The 24,164-nt window shown below is 41.4% G+C and overlaps 1 protein-coding gene across 1 annotated transcript; it reads left to right on the plus strand.

Annotated features, from left to right (window-relative positions):
- The first annotated feature begins 1,730 nt into the window (after positions 1-1,730).
- LOC138169778 (large ribosomal subunit protein uL23-like) lies at positions 1,731-2,195 on the plus strand. Its single transcript, XM_069099341.1, has one exon. The coding sequence runs from the start codon at positions 1,731-1,733 to the stop codon at positions 2,193-2,195; it is 465 nt and encodes a 154-aa protein (XP_068955442.1).
- The last annotated feature ends 21,969 nt before the right edge of the window (positions 2,196-24,164 follow it).

Here is a 24,164-nt window from a genome sequence, read left to right on the forward strand (position 1 = left end):
AGTAATAGTCGTGGTAGCAGTAGTAGAGGGAGGCAGAGGATGGATAGTAGTGGTCATGATTGTCACCATTGTTGCTCACATTTATCTCATGCTTGTAAAGTCCTTGGCACCAGGTAACTCACTTGATCTCACAGGAGCCCTGTGAGGTGGGTGTTGTCACTCTACAGATGAGGAAACTGAGCATAGAAAGGTCAAGTCACAGCGAGTGAGTATCTGGGGCAGGATTTGAACTCAGGTCTGCCTGCTTCTAGGTCCAGCATGGTACCCAGTGAACTATATAAAGCTTTAAAGTATCTCATACCATTTACCTGCATGGCCTCATGTGAACCACATGACAGTCCAATGAGGTTGGTTCTATTAGTGTAGTGTCATCCTTCTTTCGTGGATGAAAAAGGTGAATCTCAGGGGGGGTTAAGTGACTTGGTCAGGGTCACAGGAAGGGACTGGGGAGCATAGACTCAGGTCCTTCCCCGTGCTGGCTGCCCTCCTCTGGGGGTTGCCCTGACTCCAGGACCAGCACTCCATCCACATCACCATATCATCCTCCAAGAGAGGGATGTGATGGAGTGAAAGGAGCCCAAGTTCCCCTGCTCTGACTCTTCTGGGTCATGGACACATTCCTTTGCCTCCTACTGCACTCATCAGGGAGATGAAAAGGCTCATCTGGGCAACACATGTCTGCATTCTACAGGCTGGTAAACTGAGATTCAGGCTGAGCAAAGGACTTGTCCAAAGTCGCAGAGGTAGAGATGATCCATAGTCAGGTTTCAAGCCACTTCCTTTTGTTCCAAAGCCCAGGCTGTTTCCTCTCTATTCCTGGGGCCATCCCAGACTGTTAGTGCTGGGAGGGGGCTCAGGAGCTCCATTTCCACTTCTCTCAGAGAAAATGACGATGCCCAGAGAGGACCAGGTCATAATTTATACAGCTCAGGTAGAGCAGAAGGGGACCCCCGGGTGTAGGCTGGGCTCTCTACTTTTCTTGGCTGTTTGAAAGAGCAGGGCAGGAAAAGCTGACCATGCAAGAGTTTCAGAAAAATTAAGAGCCCCAAATAAAAAAGACCCAAACCACCCAGTTTTCAGAGTTGCTGATGTGTGGCTTCTGGCTTTGACTGAGACCAATGATGAGATAGAGAATTCAACCAGAAATCAATTTCCTAGACCCTTTCCCTGCTCCCGAGAAGCCTCTCCTGGGTCCTTGGAAAGAAGGTCCTGCCAGGCCTGTTCCTCTGCAAGCCCTCCTTCTGCCCGGGGCAGAGGCAGTCCTAGGCCCTTGGCAGCCACTCCTCTGCCACAGGGGGCACCTCCACCATCACTTCTATTTATTTCACTCTTCAAAGCCCATAAGCCTGGGGCATGGCCCCTGCAGCCACCTCCCAGGCTGACACTGTGCCATCCCTACTCCTGCTCTCGACCCCAGAGACCACTGCTAAATCACCTAAGATGTACAAGAATGTGTCAAAGACAAGCAGTGGTCCAGGAAATATTCCAAGCTAAAAAAAAACCACAACTTTCCCAAGAATCTGAGAGGCTTCTCTCCCCCCAGCCCATGAGTTAGGGATCTCCTGAGTGAGTCTTCCAGCCAACACGGTCTTCTCTACCCTTAAGTTTCTTTTGTCTTTTGTATAACATGGTTGTAAAATATTTGTTACTGGTCCAGATGGAAAATGTCACCTTAGATCTTCTGTCAGATTTTTTTAATGTTGAAAAACACCCACTCCTTTTCTCCCAAGATGGAGCTGAAGGCGAAGAAGGAAGCTGTTGTCCCCCCTAAGACAGAAGCCAAGGCCTTGAAGGCCAAGAAGGCGGTGCTGAAGGGCATCCATAGCCACAAAAAGAAGAAGATCCGAACCTCCCCCACCTTCTGGCGACCCAAGACACTGAGGCTTCGAAGGCAGCCCAAATACCCTCGCAAGAGCGCCCCTCGCAGAAACAAGCTCGATCGCTCTGCCATCATGAAGTTTCCCTTTACCACCGAGTGTGCTATGAAGAAGATTGAGGACAATGACACCCTAGTCTTCCTTGCGGATGTCAGGGCCAGCAAGTGTCAGATCCAGCAGGCCGTAAAGAAGCTGTATGACATCGACGTGGCCAAGGTCAACACACTGATCCGGCCCGATGGAGGGAAGAAGGCCTATGGCCGTCTCGCTCCAAACTGTGATGCTTTAGATGTTGCCAACAAAATTGGAATCATCTAACTTGCTGTGTCCCCATTCCACCTACAATAAAAAGTTTTCCAGAATAAAAAAACAAAGAAAAACAAAAACACAAACAAACAAACCAAACACCCACTGCCCTAGCTCCTCATCAGGACATTGGTGCAGTGCGTCCTCTGGTCTGGATTCCCCACTTCACTGGATGCCCCATGGCCATAAGTGCTCTGCAGTTGTTCAGAGCAATTGTTTCTTCTGCCTGGAAGTCATTCACCACTTGGTCTCAGGGTCGAGTGAGCAGAGCAGACCAGTGCTTAGATTTAGAGCTGGGAAGTACTCCGGAGCTCATCTCATCCTACCTCCTCTTTTCACAATGAAGGAAACTGAGGATCAGAGAGGGTAAGAGGTCAAAGGCCCACGGTCAGACAGGAAATAAGAGGCAGAAATGGCATAGTAGTATGCTGCAGCTCTCAATTTCCAGTTGTCCCCAGATGTTTGGGGTCACACATATGTACGCATTTTTAAAATGTCTTTGTTCTTTTTTATATCGCTGTAATTATCTGTCTTCCTCCTTGCCCTCTCAGAGAGCCATCCCATGATACAAATAGTATTTTTAAAGACAAAAAAAAAGAAAAGAGCTAAAAATTTAGCACAACTGATCAATACATGGAAAAGTCAGAAAATATATGTGGACCTCGCGTCTTTTTGAAGGAGCAGGTGGAGGGTCTTCCTCTCTCTCCTCTGAAGCTCTGCTTGGGCATTGTCATTTTGTAGCATTCAGCTCTGCAGGTGGGCATCATGCTTCCTTCTAGTTACATTCAGTCCCATATATTCTCTTCTGGGTTCTGCTTATGTCACTGCACCCATTCAGGGAGATATTTCCATGCTTCCCTCTATTCATCACACCCATGATTTCTTATAGCACAGGAATATGCCATTATGTTCATGACCACAATTTGTGTAGCCATGGTTATTGAAATTGTTTCCAGTCCTTGATAACACAAAAAGTGCTGCTATAAATATTTTGGCATCTATGGGTTTTTTTCCTTGTTTTCAGTGGCCTCCTTGAAATGTAAACCTAGCAATGGATTCTTGCAGTCAAAGGGGATGGACATTTTAGTCACTTTATTTGAATAATTCAAAATTGATTTCTGTAGTGGCTGTGATGATTCATGTTTCTCCCAGAAAGACACTTTCTTGGTGCTTCTTTAGCCTCTGTTTTCTTTGTAGAATCAAGATTCCCTGGTGCCTATTTTGGGTTCCTCCTCCGAAAGAGTAGGAATTTCTATATTACTCCTGTAGGCTCTCTTCTTCCTGAGACTATAGGAGTCATTTCCCCTTGTTATTAGCCTTTGACTTCATTAGGTCTACACCACATTTCCTCTCTATCATCTTCCTTCCCTCCCTTTTTTAAATAGTCTCCTTCCATCACTTTGGTTTCTCTGAGAAAGCACTGATCCACCTCCTGTAGACTGTGTGTTGTGAGATTTACTCCAGGCTGGTTTCTTCACCCTCCCTTCTGTTTTATATCTGCCTTTGGCCTTTCAGTTTCCTGGGGAACATTTATAAAAGACATATCTTAAAGATTTCTCTGTGGTTATTTTGCTGTAGCCCCAGCTTGCTGTGTGCATTTGGTCTGTGGGTATTTCTGTTGTCTGAAGTGCTTGAGAAGTGAATAGTGTCTTCAAGTCTGTTCTTCTGCCTAAGGGTGTTTGAGTTATTCCTTTATCACTGAAAGTCCACCTTTCTGCATTGATGCCTTGTTGTTGTTGAGTCCTGTCTGACTCTTTATGACCCTATTTGGGGTTTTCTTGGCAAAGATAATGGAGTGGTTTGCCATTTCTTTCTTGAGTTCATTTTACAGACAAGAAAACTCAGGCAGATAGGGTTAAGGAACTTGCCCAAAATCACAGAGCTAGTAAGTGTCTGAAACCAGATTTGAACTGATATTTGAAATGAGTTTTCCTGACTGCAAGTCTGGAATTCTGTGCACTATGGTGTCCTTTAGCTGCCACAAATGAAAGGGGGCCACTCAATCATACATAAGGATTCCTGCCTTCCTGCCACATACTTAGAAAAACACACATTAATATTGTCTATGTTCTACTGTATTATTATCTTCCTACATATTTCCCAATTACATTGTAATCTGGTTTGGGCCTCATTAGGGAGTGGTGCTAGCTGGTATATATAACAGTTCCTCTAGATTGTCCTTCACTTCTCTGTAATGCATCCCCAATCACACGGCATTCTGCTAATAATTTCTGCTCTCACAATGCTTATCTTCTGTTTAGAGCATTCAGGCCCTGCGTCCTGCAGTCCCATGCTATTGCAGGAACCCGCAGGGTCCTCTGCCCTGACAGGTATGATTCACTTTCCTTTGCCTCACAATATTTATCAGCATCCCCCTGAAGCCATATTCCCTTCTTCTCTTTATACTTCCCTGGTCGTTTATCTGAGTATGCTCAAGGTCTTTAACTGCGGTTCCTTCCTCCTGGGAACTCTGGTGATTTCAGGTTTTTTTCCTCCTTATTTTCTTCTATTGCTCACTTTCTGACTCTCTATCCTTTGATAGCAGTTTCCCCAAGGACTGAATCTCAAACATCTTAGTTTGCTCCCAAAACTGGTTGATTCCCCTTTCGCCAACCTGGTAGTAGCTGGAGGAGGGGAAGAACAAAATTGTCTCAGCAGGATACTGGCCTCTTTCCTTCAGGTTTAGCTGAGTGCCACAGAGCCCCATGACACAGATCTTGCCTCTGTTTCCTCTCCTCCTTCATTTTCTGGCCGAACTCTATTGTAGGCCAGAGCCCTGTCATCCATATTGCTGCCCCTGAGCCCCAATCAAGTTCCTGCTTTTGGGACCTTTGTTCTCCTTGGGGCAGGGGTAGTTGGTTGGTGGAAAGCAGGGAAGATGTGAGTTTTGTCCCATACTAGTGGATCCCCTTATGGCAGTCAGGTCACCCAGATGATGGTGGGCAGTTGAGGATGGGTGCTGAGGGAACAGTTTAAGGCTTAGAGATTCTTTTCTTTTCTTAATTCATTAAGCTTTTACCTTGTTTGGATTCTTGGCATCCCAGACGTTAGAGAGAGGTGAAGGTACTTTATCTTTGGTGCAGAATTTCTGAACTAGAGAGGTCTAAGAGGTTGGGTGATCAGAGAGAATGACTAGTTCTCTATTTTATGGGACACATGGCCCCCAAATCTGGAGATATATAAGTTAAAAGACCCTGAAGATTCTTTTCATCCTACATAATAGCAAAGGACCAATGAGGCATCTAGTTTAACTCACACAAGGACAAGAACCTTCTACCTTTTCATTGCCCAGACTTTGTGTGCAAGTGACCAGTGACAGGAAACTCACTACCTACTATGTAGATACTGTACCATAAAGCTGAACCTCCCATGGAGCTTGGCATGTCATCTGGTCACAGGACCATACACTCTGGCCCCTGGCTAAGAATAAATAGGCCAAATATCTCTAGCTTTTCAGGGTTTACAAAACAAACTTCTCTCAGCAGCCTTGTCAGCTGGTTGGTGTGAAGATTATTTTACCCATTTTAGATATGAAAAAAAAACTTTCTGAAGATCACACAGACAATATGTACAGGAACCAGGATTCAAACCCAGCTCAGTCACCTAGCTGTGATTGAGTGCCTACCATGTGCTAGACAGAGTGCTCTGAGGATGGTGTGGGTGAATGTGCCTATGACTACATGAGGGCGTGCAGATATGTGTGTGTTTGCATATGTCGTTGTGCATTTGTGTGTGTGTACAGGGGTTTGTGTGCATGTGTGTGAGTGTGTTGAGTGTTTGCAGTTGTGTGTGGGTGTGGACAGGTATGTATGCAGGGATTGCTGGGGCTTGTGAGCAGATATTTGTGTGCATTTGTGCACGTATATGTGCTTTAGACCTGGAGAGTGGTGACCACATCTCTCCTAGAATCACACCACCTTAAAACCACCAAAAATTACAGGCCTCCAGAGCTAGCTTTGAAAACATAAGGGTGAAAAAGCTTGGACAGTCCTCACCTACCCACCCCCCATCTTCCACAGCAAGCAGAGCCTAACTTTAACATGGATTTCAAAGTCAAGAAATAGGTGGGAGAAATGAGCACACAACAAAAAAAGGACCTGATCATAAAAAAGTTACTTTGGTGACAGAGATCAACACACAAGCTAGAAGACAATGACATGAAAACAACTATAAGCAAAGCCTCAAAGAAAAGTGAAAATGCCAATACACCCAAAAAGAATTCTAGAAGAGCTAAAAAATAATTTTTAAAATTAAATAAGAGAAGTAGAAAAAAACTTTAGAAAAATAAATGAAAGAAATGGAAGAAAATTATGAAGAGAGAATGAACAACTTGGCAAAAGAGGCACAAAAAATACTAAAGAAAGTAACATCTAAAAAAGCAGAATTAGCCAAATGTAAAAAAAAAAAGGTTAAAAACCTCTATGAAGAAAATAATTCCTTAAAAATTAGAATTGGTTAATTAGAAGCTAATGACTCCATGAAACATCAAGAAAAAATATAACAAAGTCAAAAGAATGAAAAAAATAAATAAAATGTGAAATATCTCATCAGGAAAAGAACCAGCCTGGAAAACAGATTGAGGAGAGATAAGTTAAGAATTATTGGACTTGCTGAAAGCCATGATAAAAAAAAAAGAGAGAGATACTAGACATGATATTTTTTTCAAAGTATAAAGAAAACTGACAGTATCTTAGAGATCTCAAAATGAAAATTTCTAGTAATATAGTCAAATTCCAGAGTTCCTAGGTCAAGGAGAAAACACTGCAAACAGCCAAAAAGAAACCATTCAAATATCATGGAACCACAGTCAGGATCATACAAGATTTAGCAGCTACCCTTGTAAAGGAGCAGAGCACTTGGGATGTGATATTTCAGAAGACAGGGGAATTAGGATTATAACCAAGAATAATGTACCCAGAAAAACTGATTATAATTCAATGGGGCAGAATGGATATTTATTGAAATAGAGGACTTTCAATCAAATTAATAAAAAGACCAGGGCTGAATAGAAAATTTGAAATTCAAAATAATACTCAAGAGAGGCATAAAAAAAAGGTAAACAGGAGGGAGAAATCATAAGCAGTTCACTAAGGTTAAATTGTTTACATTCCGAAAGGGAAGATGATGTGTACATCTCCCCAAGAACTTTGTCCTCATTAGGGATGTTAGAAGGGCTCTCCTTAGAGGGTGTAAGTGTGAGTCTATTATGTTGAGGATCTCAAAAGCAAAATGGAAGGATGAGAAAGAGGGATGTACTGAAAAAGGAGGGAAAGGAGAGGAAGAATGTGGAAAATTGTCTCATGTAGTAGAGGCATACAGGAAGAGTTGTTACAGTGCAGGGGGGAGAGAAGGGATGTGACTGATACTTGAACCTCACTCTTTTGAACTTGTTAAAAAGGGGAAGAATACAGGGATACATTTATACAGGTATACACATTTATATGTGTGTGTGCATTTATACATCTGTATATGTGTGTATATATAAATATATACACATAAATACATATATACATGTATGCATAAACAACTTCATTTGAGCATATAAACCCATTTTACCCAACTAGGAAGTAACAAGGGAAGGGGCTAACAGAAAGTGGGCGGGGGGCAGCAGTCAGAAAGAGAGGCAGCAGTCAGAAGCAAAGCAAAAATCTTAAGGAGAAACAATGTTAAAAAGAAAAGAAAAGAAAAAATAGAGGAAAACACACAATCAGTCCTAACTGTGATGGTGAATGGAATGAACTTCTCCACAAAATGGAGGAATAGAAGAATGACTATGAAACATGAATCCGGCAATCCCTTATTTATAAGAAGTGCACTTGAAACAGAAGCACAGTGCGGGCACATACACATGCACAGTTACAAGGAGGAGCTGGAGCAGAATCTTTTATGCTTCAGCTGAAGCACAAAAAAAACGGGGACTAATCATGACCTTAGACAAAGCAAACACAAAAACAAAACTAATGAGATAATTAGGGAAAAATCCATTTTGCTAAAAGGTTTCAGACAATAGGGAAGCTGGGTGGTGCAATGCATAGATCACTATGCCTGGAGTCAGAAAGACTCATCTTCCTGAGTTCAACTGGTCTCAGACACTTACTAGCTGTTTGACTGTGAGCAAGTCACTTAACCCCATTTGCCTCAGTTTCCTTATCTGTAAAATGAGCTGGAGAGCAAAAGGCAAACCATTTCAGGTCCTTTGCCAAGAAAACCCAAGTGGGGCTTCAAAGAGTCGATGGAAATGACGAAGCAACAACATAAACCACAGACAATGAAGCAATATTAATATTAAACATATGTGCACCAAATAGACCAAGTTCTTAAATTAATTGATAACTAAATGAATTACAGAAGAAAAATTACAGTAAAACTATACTAGTTGGGGACCTCAACTTGCCCGTCCCAGCACTAGATGCATCTAGCCAGTTTAAAATAAGAAGAAAATTAAAGAGATGAATGATATTTTGGAAAAGTTAAATATAGTAGACCTGTGGAGAAAACTAGTAGAATAGAATAGAAAGGAGTGTGCCTTTTTCTCAGTTGTACATGGGGCCGAAAATTGACTTAGGACATAAAAACATCATAAACAAATGCAAAAAAAAAAAGAGAGAGAAATGTTAAATGCTCCCCTTTTAGACCACAATGCAATAAAATTGCATTCAATAAAAGGCATTGGAAGCATGGATTAAAAATAAATTTAAAACTAAGTTTATCCTAAAGAATGAGTGGGTGAAAGAATAAATTTTAAAAAATCAGCTTTATTAAGGATAGCAACCTATCCTTAAATGACGTACAGATATAATCAATAAAAGAAAGAGCACATCAACGAATTGGTCATACATCTAAAAAATAGTAAAAGTACAAACTAAAACCAAGTAAAAGCCAAAAGAGAAATCCTGAATGTCAAGAGAGATTAATAAAATTAAAAGTAAAATTAAGAACGAAATAAAACTAGAAGCTGTTTTAATTGAAAAGGATAAACCATTGGTTAATTTGATTTAAAAAAAAGATTAGCACTAACAAAAACAAAAAGAGTGAATTCACCAATGATGAAGATTAATTTTATTGTTTAAAAGCTATTTTGCTCAATTATATGCCAATAAAATTGACCATCTAAAAGAAATGGATGATTGGTTACAAAAATATAAATGGCCTCAATTAACAGAAGAGAACATAGAAATACTTAAGTAGCAAAAAGAAATTGGCAACTCAAAATGCGTTAACAAGCTTACTTTAATCAGTCAAATATGTATCATTTACCTAGTTCAGGGGAAAAAGGTCAGCACCCCGAACTTCAGAATATACAGACAGAATTATCAAGACAGAGAAACAATTCAAGTAGACAGTTTTCCAAATTGTCCAACCATTACATCCATACCAAATCAACATCTGGGTTTCAAAGCCGGGGGGCTTCCCAGAATCCAGATCAAATCACTGAACACCTCTCAAAGTGAGCCCCAAAACAAAGCCTCACATCAGGGCTTATATAGCCTTCTCCTGGCTCAGAGAATGTAACAACCTTATTGACCCACTGGACAATCAAAAAGTATCTACTGAAAAACAAGCCTCCCACCCCAGGCTCCAGGTGCACTTTAGCCCAGGGGCAGGAAAGATCTTTAAAATTTACATTCCCATTAAATTCGGCCCCAAGATCTTTCATGCCCATAGCATAGACAATTTACTTTTGAATTAGCACTAAACATCTTTTAGGTCACATTTTCAAGGTACAGAACTAAAGTTACCAAAGTGGCCACTGGGCCTTAAACAAACACAAAGTACATTGCATTACCACTTCAATTCAAAACAAGAGTCCAAATACAGTTCTCTTGGGCATAGGGGGGGTGTCCTTCCCCTCACACTGCTTCAGCTCCTGCTTCCAAGTACAGAGGGGGGACTGGGCAACAAAACCAACAAGATGGGGTCCTTGGGGGTCTAAGGCACTTCATCCCACCCACCATAGTCACAAGTCCATCCTCCCCCTGGGTCCCAAACTTTGGGATGCAGCAAGGAAACACATTCAGTGCCCCTGCTTTGCTGCTCAGTTCTTATCCTTTCCTGTGGCTGAATACCAAACTCCTGGGTTCCTTCTCCTCCCACAGGTGGCAGCCGCCCCTGGCTTCTGCCCAGGTCCCGATGCAGGCAGCTCACCATTCCTGCTCTCAGCTCAGCGAAGTCTGCATACAGGCCATTCTTCTCTCCTGGTCCATGGCTCCACAGAGTGTGATAGTAATGGAATATAAAGATCCCCCTGTATTGGCTTGGTTTTCAAATTGATTGTGTTAAAACCCAGAGCTTGTTAATCCCACCTGTGGGATGGACTTGGTGATTTGAAAAGAGAGTCCTGAACTGGGAGGAGCTGGTGAAGTAGATTTGGAGAGACACAAGAGAGGCAGAAGAACTTTTTGGAAGCAGCACTTTTGGAGGCAGAGAGAGACTGAGAGGATTGCTGAGGGCCACTTTGAATTGCCCTGGACTTTTGAGACCTGACCCCGGAGCTGCCAAGGACTGAGGAGACATGGCTGTTTTGCTGGTACTTTGTCTGTCTGTTTTGATGTTGTTTTGCCAGATTTGTCCACTGGTGAAAGACAGTCCTGTTGTTGAAGAAGTCCTGGAACCTGGCTGTTGGTTAAGAGCTCCTGAGACTGTCCTGCAGACAGAGAGTGAATACTGTCCACTGGTGAAGGACAGTGGTGTTGTTGCATGGGTCTGGGAACCTTTCTGTTGGTTCAGAAGCCCTGAAGAAGGATTTTCTTGTTGTTTTTTTACAGAAATCCTAGGAGAGGGTTTTGCTAATATTTTCAGGGGTCCTAGGACTGTTCTGCAGACAGAGGATGAATTAATGAAGAGACTGGCAATGTATCTTGTGGCCTTGCTAAGCTTTGTCTACCCAGGAACAAAGATTGCTGAGAACTTGCCTCTTGTCAAGATGAAGAAAAGACCTCCATTTGGGTATTAAGTGCTGTGCTTAAACTTGATGTAACTCTGGGGTAGATTCAATTGTGATCCAGGGGTGGGGAACTTTTGACCTTTTTGTGGTCTATGATGGACTAAATGAAGGTACAGCCTAGGGGTGGAGTAGTATTTAGAACAGGGACTTTGTAATTGATTGAATGAATGTAAGGTCCAGGGGTGGGGTAGTACTTGGAGATTATTGAATCACCCTTAGTAAATGCTGTATTTGGAATGATGTCATGTTTTGATCTTCTCTGTTCTTAATTTGTCACTGAATAAAATGGAGAGCCCCTATGATGGTATTCTGAACCTTGGGAAGTTGCCTTTCCTTGGCATTACATTACACAGAGTCACAGCTACCACAACTGGGAAACAATTATCCCAGCCCCCATACTTTCCTTTTATTCTGCAGATCCTGTTCGAGACGCCATTTTGTAGCAGCAAGCACCGGGTCATAAGTCAGTTCTATAAGAAAAAATTCCTGGGACCAGAGGGATTCACAAGTGAATTCTTCCAAATGTTGAAAGAAAAAATCATTCTAAACCTATACAAACTATATGAAAGACTAGGTAAAGAAAGAGTACTAGAAAAAAGAGAAAAGAACCTATATGTTCTAAAATGTTTCTAGCAGCTCTCTTTGTAATGGCAAAGAACTTAAAATTGCAGGGATGCCATCAATTGGGGAATGGCTAACCAAATTGTAGTATATAGTTGTAATGAAATATTGTTGTGCAATAAGAAATTATGAGCAGGATACTTTAAAAAATGTTTTTTCACTTTATAAATTTTTCTTTTGTTTTGCTTTTGCAACACACGTAATAATGTGGATATATTTTGCATAACTTCACATATAATGAGTAGCATATTACTTGCCTTCTCAATGGGTGGGGGAGGAATTGGAGAGAGAAAATTTGGAACTGATTCCAGGTATGGATGCAGGTGACCAGCTGAAGATCTGGTTAAGGCCAGAGGCTTGCCATTAGCACAGTGGCCACCGGTCCTGAGTGTTGGTCACAGCCACTCCTGTAGAATGTGGCAGGAGAGGTAGAGGGGGGAAGGATAGAAGGATGGAGGGGGGAGGGAGGGAAAAAGGCAACAAATATTTATTAAGCTCCCACTATGTGCCAAACACTGTGATAAGCACTTTATAAGCATTTGATCCTCACAACATCATTGCAAAGTAGGTAGTTATTATTCTCATTTTACAGTTGTAGAAACCAAGGCAAACAGATGTTTGACTTAGCCAGGGTCACATAGTGTGTAAGTTTCTGAGATTGGATTTGAACTCTGGTCTTTTTGACTCCAGGCCCTACACTCTGTCCACTGCTCCACCAGCTGCACAAGATTAAGTAAGGTTAAGTAATCCCACCTCCATGATTCACAGATCCGGACAGTGGCAACGGCATCTTGTTCTCCATACCACGACGGCAATAAAGCATCCCAGGTCTGGAATCAGAGGACCAGCTCTGCTCCTTGCTTCCTCTGCAGTCTTGCACAATTGCTGTTCCCTCTCTAGGTCTCTGTTTCCTCTGATGTAAAATGAGTGGTTTGGCCATGTCCTGCTCTCTGGGGCCAATCTGGTCCTGGGAGGCTTGTGTGCCCTGCCTCCCACAACTTTTTTTTTTTTTAATTTGCTTTTTGAAGGGACTTGAAAGGCAGGGCAGTTGGGGTTAGGTGACTTGCCCAAGGTCACATGGCTAGTAAGTATTGTGTCTGAGGCTGGATTTGAACTCAGGTCCTCCTAACACTAGGGCCAGTGCTCTATTCAATGCGCCACCTAGCCGCCCCTCTTCCCCCAGCTTTGATGTTGTAGTTGTGAGTCTGGGTAACTGGGATGTTGTGCTTTGGGCCAACACAACACAAAGTGTGCTTTGGGCCAACCTTTCTCTTGGAGACTGAAAATGACTTTAGGGAAACTCTTGTCTCCTAGGTCACATTGTCTGACAAAGCATGGAGAAGAGAAGAGGAGGGAGAGGTAGAGAGGTATGGAGGGAGAGGGAGAGAGAGACAGAGAAAGAGACACACAGAAACAGAGACAGACACAGAGAGACACAGAGGCACAAAGACAGAGAGAGAGAGAGAGAGAGAGAGAGAGAGAGAGAGAGAGAAGGAGAGGGAGAAGGAGAGGGAGAAGGAGAGGGAGAAGGAGAGGGAGAGAGGAAGAGAGACAGACAGAGACAGAGAGAGGAGGGGGATGGAGATGGGGAGGATGGCATACGTGGGAGCTGCTAAATTTGGCTTTCTGGTGATGTCTGGGGTGTCATGACGCTGTCCACCACCTGCTCCTTAGCAGGCTTTGCCCTGACCCCTTTCTCCTTTCCTGGTTATTATAAACAGGGGGCTGTTTAAAGGAGGACTGTTTATAGGAGCAGGGTCCTAAGTGTTCCTTCGCAGAAGCCAGATGCTTGGGCTGCCGGCTGCCTGTTTGATCTGCGCTTTATGAGGGTCTGATAAATGGTCCCAACACCTGGCGACTGAAGAGTCCCGACTGGGAAGCTGACCCTGGTGTCACGCTGTGGCCGCGCTCCCTGGCTCGTATCTCCCTGGCTCCTCCGAGATCATTAGAACCGTCAGCAAAGAAGGCCAATGCTGTTGATCAGAACAGAGAAGGGGGAAGGCTGTAAGATTTTCAAGGCCCCTTGTGTGGCCTATCTCATTAGACTCACACCGACGTTCTTAGGCAGGTGCTATTACCATCCCTTCAGGAAGGAGTGGCACAGCACTCAGTCAGTATCTGTGCCAGGAAAGCCACAATGGGGTTGTGGAGTCAGACACAGCTGGAATGACTAAACAGCAAGCATGATTATCCCCAATTTATAGATGGAGACACTGAGTTTGAGACTCATGATCCCCAGCAGCAGGATTTGAACCCCAATTCCTCCTGGCTCTGTCTGGACCTCTTCCCTCAGCATGGGCAGCAGAGGCTGCTTCTAATCTGGGGTCCGCTGCTGCCAGAGACACACCCTTTGACGAGTGGCTAACCATATCTGAACAGGTCTCTTCTTCTGCACACTGAGGATGATCATAGCATGGGGCTGTATGCATGTGTGTGCACGTGTGTGTGTGTGGGGGGGGTCACATTAGCCACTCTGCAAAGCCTCAGGCCAATGGGAGCCTTTGCCCTTATTCCTGGTATGAGTGTGGGCAGGTTCCTGACCCTTTGTTTCCACCTCTATAAATCAGACTCATTCTGGATGGTCTCTTGTCACCCTAAAGCTCTGCCTCTGCCCAGGGCCTGTTACCCACTAAGCCTATTGACATTAGGTCTTATGAGGAGTTGATTGACAGATGCCAGACCCTGCCCTGCCATAGCACCATGGAATGTCAGCTCTGGAACAGAACTCCAAGTTTTCCTTCAAACCCTGGCTGGGGAATTTCCCCCCGGCAGTCGTGGCTCAGGTTTACGTACTACTTTTAAGTCTATAAAAAGCTTTCTTCTTGCATTCCTATGAGGTATCTGGTGAATAGGTAGGTTTTACCTCCATTCTGCAGATGAGAAAACTGAGATGCAGAGAGAGACAGTGACTTCCACAGTGTCATACAGCCAGGAAGTACCCAAGTCAGAAGTTGTTCCTTCCCTGTCTCTGGGATCACCTTAAAAAGTGGTCCCACAGCCTCTTCTCGAAGACACCAGATTGATGGAGAGCTCACCCCCTCCAAGACAGCACTCTCTTCTTCAGGATCAACTCTCACTATCAGGAAGTTTTCCCTGACCTCAAGCCCAGACTTGTTGGCTAAGGGGCCTAGAAAAGGATATGGATGGAGGTATCCTCTATGCAGTATTCTATTATTTTTGTAATGGGAATCTCAATGGAAAATTCTATATCAAAGATCCGGAAGAAACGTAAGGAAAACATTAAGGATTAGTTATAAGACATTCATTAAGGTCAGACTGTTTACTTATTTTGTATACATATGTACACAGCCATCTATGTGTATTTATACACATATGTATATGAAAGTAGTATCAGTATCCTTAAAACTGTCATCAGTACTAAGGCAGTTTGAAAGAAAGGTTGAGCTGTATATGACGGGATGGTTCTAAAAAGCAAACCAGGGTAGGAAAAAGATAAAAGGGAGAAATTATATTAAAGAAATGGACTATGGAAGGAAGAACTAATACTGAGGAAGCAGGTCAGGGTGGAGAGCTTGTAATGTCGGAAGCTTGCTCTCATCTAGAGCGAAGAGGAAACAGCATGTACGTCTGGAAGAAAGTCGAAGTCTTCTGAACATGTAGGGAAGTGAGGATACTGGGGGACAGGGTGGATGAGGGACTTTTAGATGGGTGTGTAAGGTGGGGGATGGGGAGTCAGAGAATGAGGGGGACAAGACAAGGTAACAGGAATAGGCTAAAAAGAGAGGCTGAGAAAAGACATAGTGAGTAAAATTAAGATGGAGGGAAATTCACAAATAGTAATTATAACTTTGAACGTGAATGGGATGTGTATAGCTGCTCTCTGTGGTGTCAAAGAACTGGAAATTTCAGGGATCCCTATCAATTGGGGTCTGGCTGAACAAGTTGTGGTGCATGGTTGTGATGGAATACTACTGGGCTATAAGAAATGGTGAGCTCAATGATCTGAGAAAGGCATGGAAAAACTCACATGAAATGGTGAAGAGTGAAGTAAGCAGTACCAAGAGAACATTGTATACAGTCACATTATTGTACTAAGAATGCCTTTCAATGACTAAGTCATTTTGACTATTATAAATACATAACTTAAAAATAAAGGACACATGACAATAGATACTATCTGCATCCAGAGAAAGAATTGATACATGAAAGTATGTATACAATAATTTTGCATATATATATATATATACACATGCATACACATACATATATATATATAAATGTGTGTATGTATGTATATATGCATATACACATATACATATACACACATTTGCCTAATGGTAGCTATCTCTAGGGCAGGGCAGCAGAGGGAAAAAAAGAAATTTACATATTAATTGTTATATATTTAGAAAGAATAACAAATTTTTCATGATGGATTTACAGTTGCATATGCAATCATATTTTTCATTGTGCTATGTTATGGAAATGCTTGTTTGATTCCATTAATTAAAAATTAAAATTAAAAATATAAAAGTGGAAACTGGGACCAAAAAAGCTAGAGTCTCTGATATTGAAATTCCCTGCCCCAGTGAAGATCAGGAACTTATACCTGTAAGTCTGAGTTCAGAGAGTTTTCTGAGATCACTCTGAGTTTAAGTGACTTTCCCAGGACCTCACAGTCTATATGTGTCAAAGCCAGTTTTTGCCTAAAACTCTCTTCAGCATGCTCCTCCCTCCATCAATTTCCCTATTAAAATGTGGTGCTCAAAATTGAACTCACCTCTCTGGGTATACATGGTACTTCCCTAGTACTGGGCATTATCCTTTTTTTTTAATGGTCCCAGATAAAATTATCTTTTGTGGCTCATACAGAGCACAAAAATCCCTGAAGACCCCAGAGCTTTATCAAACAAACTGCTGTCTAGCCACCGCCCCCACCCCCCATCTTGGATTTATCAATTTGTTGTTATAAATATTTACGTTCAGTCCTGTTAAATTTTGTGTAATAGGACAGAACACAATGTAAAGGTCTCATTAGACGCTGACTTTGTTAGTCCAAATGCCAGGGTCACATGCAATATTCACCTTTGCAAGATTGGATTTTCCTTTTGTTACCAGAACTATCCACAACTGGACTCCATCTTGGCTTTGGTGAAGATGTTTCCTTGGTACTAGAGTTCCTCGGAGTTGTGCTCTTTTCTTCCCCAGAAACGTATTGGACAGTTTCCAACCTGAGCTGTTCGCCTTTCAGTGTCATCTCTTTTATCATTAAATACTGTTCATGGGGTTTTCTTGGGAAAGATATAGAAGTGGTTTGCTATTTTCATCTCCAGTGGATTACCTGTTGTCAGAACTTTCCACTATAACCTACCCATCTTGGATAATCCTACATGACTTAGCTTAGTTTCAGTGACATACTCAAGCCCCTCCATGGGAAGGTGGCCATATTTATAACTATATAGCTACACTCCCCCACCCCCCAACACACACATATTCTGTTAAATGTAATATATATTATGGTTATATAATGGTTATTCATTCATATTTATACATATAAACATATATGTTATGTACATATCAACACATATGTTAATTGTTTCTATGTATTGCATATCTAATTCTTATTACAGAAATTTGATACAGAGGTTTTTCCCAATTAAGCACCTTCCTTCTTGTCCTAGGTACACTAATTTTGTCTCTGCAGAAACTTTTCAGTTTCAAGTAATCAAAGTTTTCTACTTTATCTTTTGTATTGCTACTATCCTTTGTTTAGCCAAGAATACATCCAATCTAAGAAACATTAATCAAGCACCTACTAGGTGTCAGGCACTGTGTTAAGCTTAAAACACAATGAACAAAAAGAAAGACTGTATTTGCCTTCAAGGACCTTACAGTTTAAAGGGGGAAAAGACACACAGCTAATTCTATTTCTCTTTCTGAGACTGGATTACATAAAAAAAATCTGTATTTGGTGTTCTATTAATTACATCTTCTATTAATTACGTCTTCAAAACTATTCCTCTTTTTCTTCTGCATACTCAGTTTTGTTAACAAAAAAAGTATTCATAATAGGTTCTGAATATTTTTGTTTTCAGATTTGGGGATTTCACCTTGCTCATCTACTATTTTGATTTAATTTTTTATCATTTTAGTCAAATTGGTTAAAGGTTTATCAATTTAATTAGTCTTTTGTGAAAGCTTTTAGTTTTTCATTTTTACTTTTTTTGTTGAGTCAATAAAAGGATAAGAAAAGTAATACTGGGGTATAATATCAAAAATGACAAAATTGTCGGTGGAGTCAAGATGGCAGAGTAGAAACAAGGCCTCCGTGCGGCTCCAGCTCTCATCACCTGCAATCCATGTAAAACAGAACTCTAAACAAACTTTGGAGCTAAAGAACCCACAAAATGACATAAAGAAGCTAACCTTCTGCTGAGGACAGCCCGGCAGGCCGGCAGGAATCGGCCAGCCCAGTGCTCTGGGAGCTGAGCCCAGCTCCACACTGAGGGTTTAGCCCCAGGGCGGGCTTGATCAGCTGCTGGCAGGAGGGACTCCAGATCACCAACAGATGTGGCGGTCCAGAATTATCAACACATAGATGCTAAGGACAAAATGAGAGGTCAGTGCAGTGTGGACTTTGGGACCTAGTAGTTGGGAGTGCATCGGCTTTTGCCCCCAGGGCGAGAAGCTGCTGGGGGCTGTGGTGGCAGTGCCACCACCAGGTGACAGCTTCAGCTCCTGACCTGCAGACTGTAGGGGGACCAAGCGACCAGTCTGAGGGGTAATTGCTCTTGCTTTAACCTATTTGGATATGGATTGTGGTCTAGGGTGGAGGTCCTGGGGTGTGTGACCAGCTTGCCAGAGCATGTGGAGGCCTCAGAAAAACACCCAACTAATACCTCCGGCAGCTGAGAAAATCATGTACAACCTATACTGAACTGCTTATCTTCTCAGTAAGGGTGGGTGACAAGGGAGGAAGGGAAGGAATCTGGAATTCAAAGTCTTAAAATCAAATCTCTCTCTCTCTCTCTCTCTCTCTCTCTCTCTCTCTCTGTATATATATATATATATATATACACTATTATTAATACTATTTTACATGTAATTGGGAAATAAGATATACAGGCACTAGGGCATAGAGATCGACCATGCCTTACTGGAAAAGTCTAAGGGAAAGAGCAGATTGGAGGAGGGGATATCCTATGGGACCACTATTTTGGGTGGTGGGTAGGGGGAAAATGGGGAGAAAATTTGTAACTCAAAATCTGGCAGAAATGAATGATGTAAATCAGAAGTTAATAAATCATTTGAAAAATGAAAAAAAATGACAAAATGATTTTTATTTGAATCCATGGCAACTGTTCAACATCACAGTAATACAAGTCTATGCTCTGACCACTGAGGCAGAAGAGGCCAAACCTGATCTGTTCTATGAAGACTTTTAACGTCTTCGAGAAATAACACTTAAAAAAATATCACATTCACCATAGGGGATTGAAATAATAAAGGAGGGAATCAGAAGATAATTAGAATAATAGGGAAGTTTGTCCTTGGAGTGCAAAATGAAAAAGAGCAGAGACTATTAGTAGGGTTTTGTCAAGACAACTCACTGGTTTTAGCAAACACTTTTTTTTTCTTTTAGCAATCAGGGTTAAGTAACTTGCTCAAAGTTACATGGCCAGTTATTTCTGGGTGAATTTGGAAAATGCAACAGTTACCACTGGATTGGAAAAGATCAATTTATGTCCCAATCCTAAAGAAGAGAAATGCCAAGGAATGTTCAAATGACCAAACAGTTGGGTTCATTTCACATAACACCCAAGGTTATGCTTAAAATTCTGTAAACGAGGCTTCCGTAATATGTGACCTGAGAATTGCCAGAAGAGCACCTTGTTTTTTGAAGAAGCAGAGGAACCAGAGACCAAATTGCCCAGATTTGCTGGATTATAGAAAAAGCAACAAAATGAAACAAAATCCGCTTCTACTTCATTGACTACACTAAAGCCTTTGACTATGAGGGTCACAAAAATGTGGTGAGATCTCAAAGAGATGGAAGCATCAGGTTGTCTTACTTATTTCTGCTGAGGAATGTATGTGAGGGCCAAGAAGGAACAGCTAAAACCAAATATGAAACAACTGGTTTAAGATGGGAAAGGGAGCATGACAAAGCTGTATAATTGTCACCTTATTTAACTTATATGCAGAATACATCATGCAGAATTCCAGAGTGGAAGATTCAAAAGCTGGAATGAAGTTTACTAGGAGAGATATCAACAATCTCAAACATGCAGATGATACCACTCTGAAGGCAGAAAGTGAAGAAGAATTAAGAATCTTCTCCATGAATATGAAAGAGGGGAATGTAAAAGCTGCCTTGAAGCTTAACATAAAACAAAACAAACTAAGATCTTGGCAACTAGTCCTATCATTTCTTGGCAATAGAGGGAAAATAAATGGAAACAGTGTCAGATTTTATATTCTTGGGGTCAAGGATAACTGCAGACCACGACTGCAGCCATGAGATTAAAAGATGCTTGTTTCTTAGAAGGAAAGTTATGGCAAATCTGGATGGCACACTAAAAAGCAGAGCCATGACTTTGCTAACAAAGGTCCATATAGTCAAAGTCATGTATTTGTGGTTTTTTTTCTAGTAGCATTGTAGGGCTATAAGAGTTGGACTAGGGGGTGGAGCCAAGATGGCAGTGTAGAAGCAAGAAAACTCCATAAGCTCCCCCCACCATAACCACCTCAAATACCTTGAAAATATGACTCTAAACAAATTTTAGAGCAACAGAACCCACAAAGTGACAGAGACAAACAAATCTCCCACTGAAAGCAGCCTGGAAGGCCTACAGGAAGGATCCATCACAGCTTGCTGGGAGCTGAGCCCAGTTCCATGTGAGCCAGCAGTTTTAGCCCCAGGGTGTCCCGACCAGCTGTGGCTGGAGCAGACTTCAGGAGAGTGGATCACCAGCAGCTGTGGTGGTTTCCAGAATTATCAACCCATAGATGCCAAAGACAAAGTAAAAGGTCAGTGTGGAACTCTGTTGGAACTGGGGGATGGAAGAGCACAGTCCAGCCCCTGCCCCTGGGGTGAGAAGTGGCAGATGTGCCATGGTTGTGCATCTGCCACCATGTGGCTGCTTCAGAGCTACTGGCCTGCAGATCATAAGGGGACCAAGCCACCATTCTGAGGGCTAATCACACTTGCTTTAACCTGCTTGGATCTGGATCCCTGTCTAGGGTGGAGGTCCTGGGGTATATGGCCAGTGGGCCAGAGCTTGTGGGGGCTACATAGAGGGCACCCAACTAATAGCTCTGGCACCTGCAAAAACCCCAGTGATTTGGGACAAAGCTCCCCTCTCTGGAAGTGGAATTCTACTGTGGCAAAGAACTCAACAGTCAAGTAATTGAGTGGCAACATGAGCAAGCAAAGGAAACATAGCAAGCATAGCAATCAAACTTTGGATTCCTTTATTGTGGACAAAAAGGATCAAAGCACAGAATGGGATGAAGACAATGAAGTAAGAACTCCTGCACCAAAAGCTTCCAAGAAAATATAAACTTGTTATAGGCCATGAAGGAGCTCAAGAAGGATTTTGAAAACCAAGGAAGATAAATGGAGGAAAAATTGGGAAGAGAAATAAGAATGATGCAAGAAAAACCTAAAAAGTGAATCAACAAATAACATCTTAAAATAGACTAACTCAAATGACAAAAAAGGCCCAAAAAGACCAATGAGGAGAAGAATGCCTTAAAAAACTGAATTTGCCAGATGGAAAAAGAATTTCAAAAGCTCACTGAAGAGAATAATTCCTTCAGAATTAGATTGGAGCAAATGGAAGCTAATGACTTTATGAGAAATCAAGATACTATAAACAGATCCAAACAAATGAAATAATAGAAGGGAATTTGTAATATCTCATTGGAAAAACCACTGACCTGGAAAATAGATCCAGGAGAGATAATTTAAAAATTATTGGACTACTTGAAAGCGATGATCAAAAAATGAACCTAGAATTGGCACCCACACAAAAATAACTGGCCATGTGACCTTGAGCAAGTTACTTAACCCCAATTGCTTAAAAAATAAACCTAGAAATCATCCTTCAAGGAATTCTCAAGGAAAATTGCCCTGATGTTTTAGAACCAGAGGGAAAAATAGAAATTTAAAGAATTCACCAATTACCTCTTGAAAAAAATCCCCAAAAGAAAACTTCTAGGAATATCATAGCCAGGTTTCAGAGTTCCCAGATTAAGGAGAAAATATTACAAGCAGCCAAGAAGAAATGATTTTACTATTATGGAAACACAATCAAGATAATACAAGATCTGACACCTTCTACATTAAGGGATCAAAGGGCTTGGAATATGATATTCTGGAGGTTAAAGGAGCCAGGATTAAAACCAAGAATCACCTCTCCAACAAAACTGAGTATAATGTTTAAGGGGAAAATATGGCCATTCAATGAAATAGAGGATTTTCAAGCATTCTTGATGAAAAAAACAGAGTTGAATAGAAAATTTGACATTCAGATACAAGAAGCAAGAGAAGCCTGAGAAGGTAAACAGGGAAAAGAAATAAAAAAGAACTTATCAAAGTTGAACTATTAATATTCCTACATGGAAAAATGATAATTGTTAACTTATGAAACTTTTCTCAGTATGAGGATAGTTGAAAGGAATATAAAGGTGTGTATATATATATATATATATATATATGTCTATATAGGAGGGTATATGTGCATATGCATACATATGTGAGTGTGTGTATATTTGTGTACAGGTATACATAGATGGAGGGCACAGGATCAATTGAATAGGAAGCAATGATATTTTTAAAAATAGAATTAAGATATTAGAGAGGAATATAATGAGAGGAGATAGGGAGAGACAGAATCGGGTAAATTATCTCATATAAAAGAGGCAAGGGAAAACTGTTGCAATGGAGGGGAAGAACAGGAAGGCAAAAGGGAATGGGTCAACATTACTCTCATTGAATTTGGATTAAGGAGGGAATAACATACACACTAAATTGGGTATCTTACCTTACAGGAAAGTGGGGGGGGGAAGGGACAAGAGGGAGGATGATAGAAGGGAGGGCAGATTGGGGGAAGGGTAGTTAGAAGCACATATTTTCGAAAAGGAATAGGGTCAAGGAAGAAAATAGAATAAGTGGGGAGGGGGGTGGGATAGGATGGAGGAAATTATAGCTAGTCTTTCACAATATATCCACTATGGAACTGTTTTGTGTAACTACACATGTGCAACCTATATTGAATTGCATGTCTTCCCAATGGGGGATTGGTGAGGGGGGAAGAAGGGAAAGAATCTGAAATTAAAAGTTTCAAAATCAAATGTTTTTTAAAATATTATTATTGTTGTTATTATTATTATTTTACATGCAACTGGGAAATAAGATATACAGGCACTAGAGTATTGGGATTCATCTTGCCTTACTGGAAAGTCAGAGGAGAAATGGGGTAGGATATAGGAGAGAGCAGATTTGGGGAGGTATTCAGTGGGATCACTGTTTTGAGGTGGTGGGTAGGGGAAAGATGAGGAGAAAATTTGTAACTCAAAATCTTGTGGAAATGAATGTTGTAAACTAAAAATAAACATAGAATTAAAAAATAGAGTTGGACTATAAGGATAGCTGAGCACTGCAGAATTATGTTTGTAAATTATGGTGATAGAGAAGACTTTTGAGAGTCCCTTGGACAGCAAGGAGATAAAATCAGTTAATACTTGAAAAAACTAATGCAAACTATTCACTGGAAGGTCAATTGCTTAAGCTGAATTTTAAATACTATGGTCAATAATGAGAATATGGGACTCATTGGAAAAACCTCTGATGTTGTGAAAGATTGAAGGCAAAAGACAAAAGAGAAAGCAGAAGATAAGATGGGGAGATAGTGTTATGGAAACAGTGAACATAAATTTGGACAGACTTCAGGATATAGTGGAGGACAGAAGGGCCTGCTTGGCATGCTATGATCCGTGGGGTCATGGATAGTGAGATGGTACTGAATAACTGAACAACAGCAAGGAAGCCATTTGTCAGTTCAAAGTCAAGAAATAGGCTGAATTCAATAAGCAAAAAACAAGAAGGATCCTGACCGTCACAAAGTGTTCTAGTGACAGGGAAGCTAAAGATATCAACTCAAAAGATATCCATGTGAAAAGAGTTATAAGCAATGCCCCAAAGAGAAATGCTCAACAAAAATTTCTGGAAGAACTAAAGAAAGAATAATGTTGTAGAGGAGTAATTGGGAGGGGGATGCAACATAATTATGGAAACACAACTAACATCTTAGTGAAAGAAGTACAAAAATACTGAAGAAAATAACACTTTCAAAAACATGTTGGCCAAATAAATGAAGTACAAAACTTCACTGAAGAAAAGTAGAATTTGTGAAATGGAAAAGGAAGTGCAAAATCTCACTGAGGAAAAAAAA

The sequence above is a fragment of the Petaurus breviceps genome, unplaced genomic scaffold (assembly GCF_028583685.1).
Source record: "Petaurus breviceps papuanus isolate PSGF00001 unplaced genomic scaffold, PetGlider_PUasm1.0 373, whole genome shotgun sequence".
NCBI lineage: Eukaryota > Metazoa > Chordata > Mammalia > Diprotodontia > Petauridae > Petaurus > Petaurus breviceps.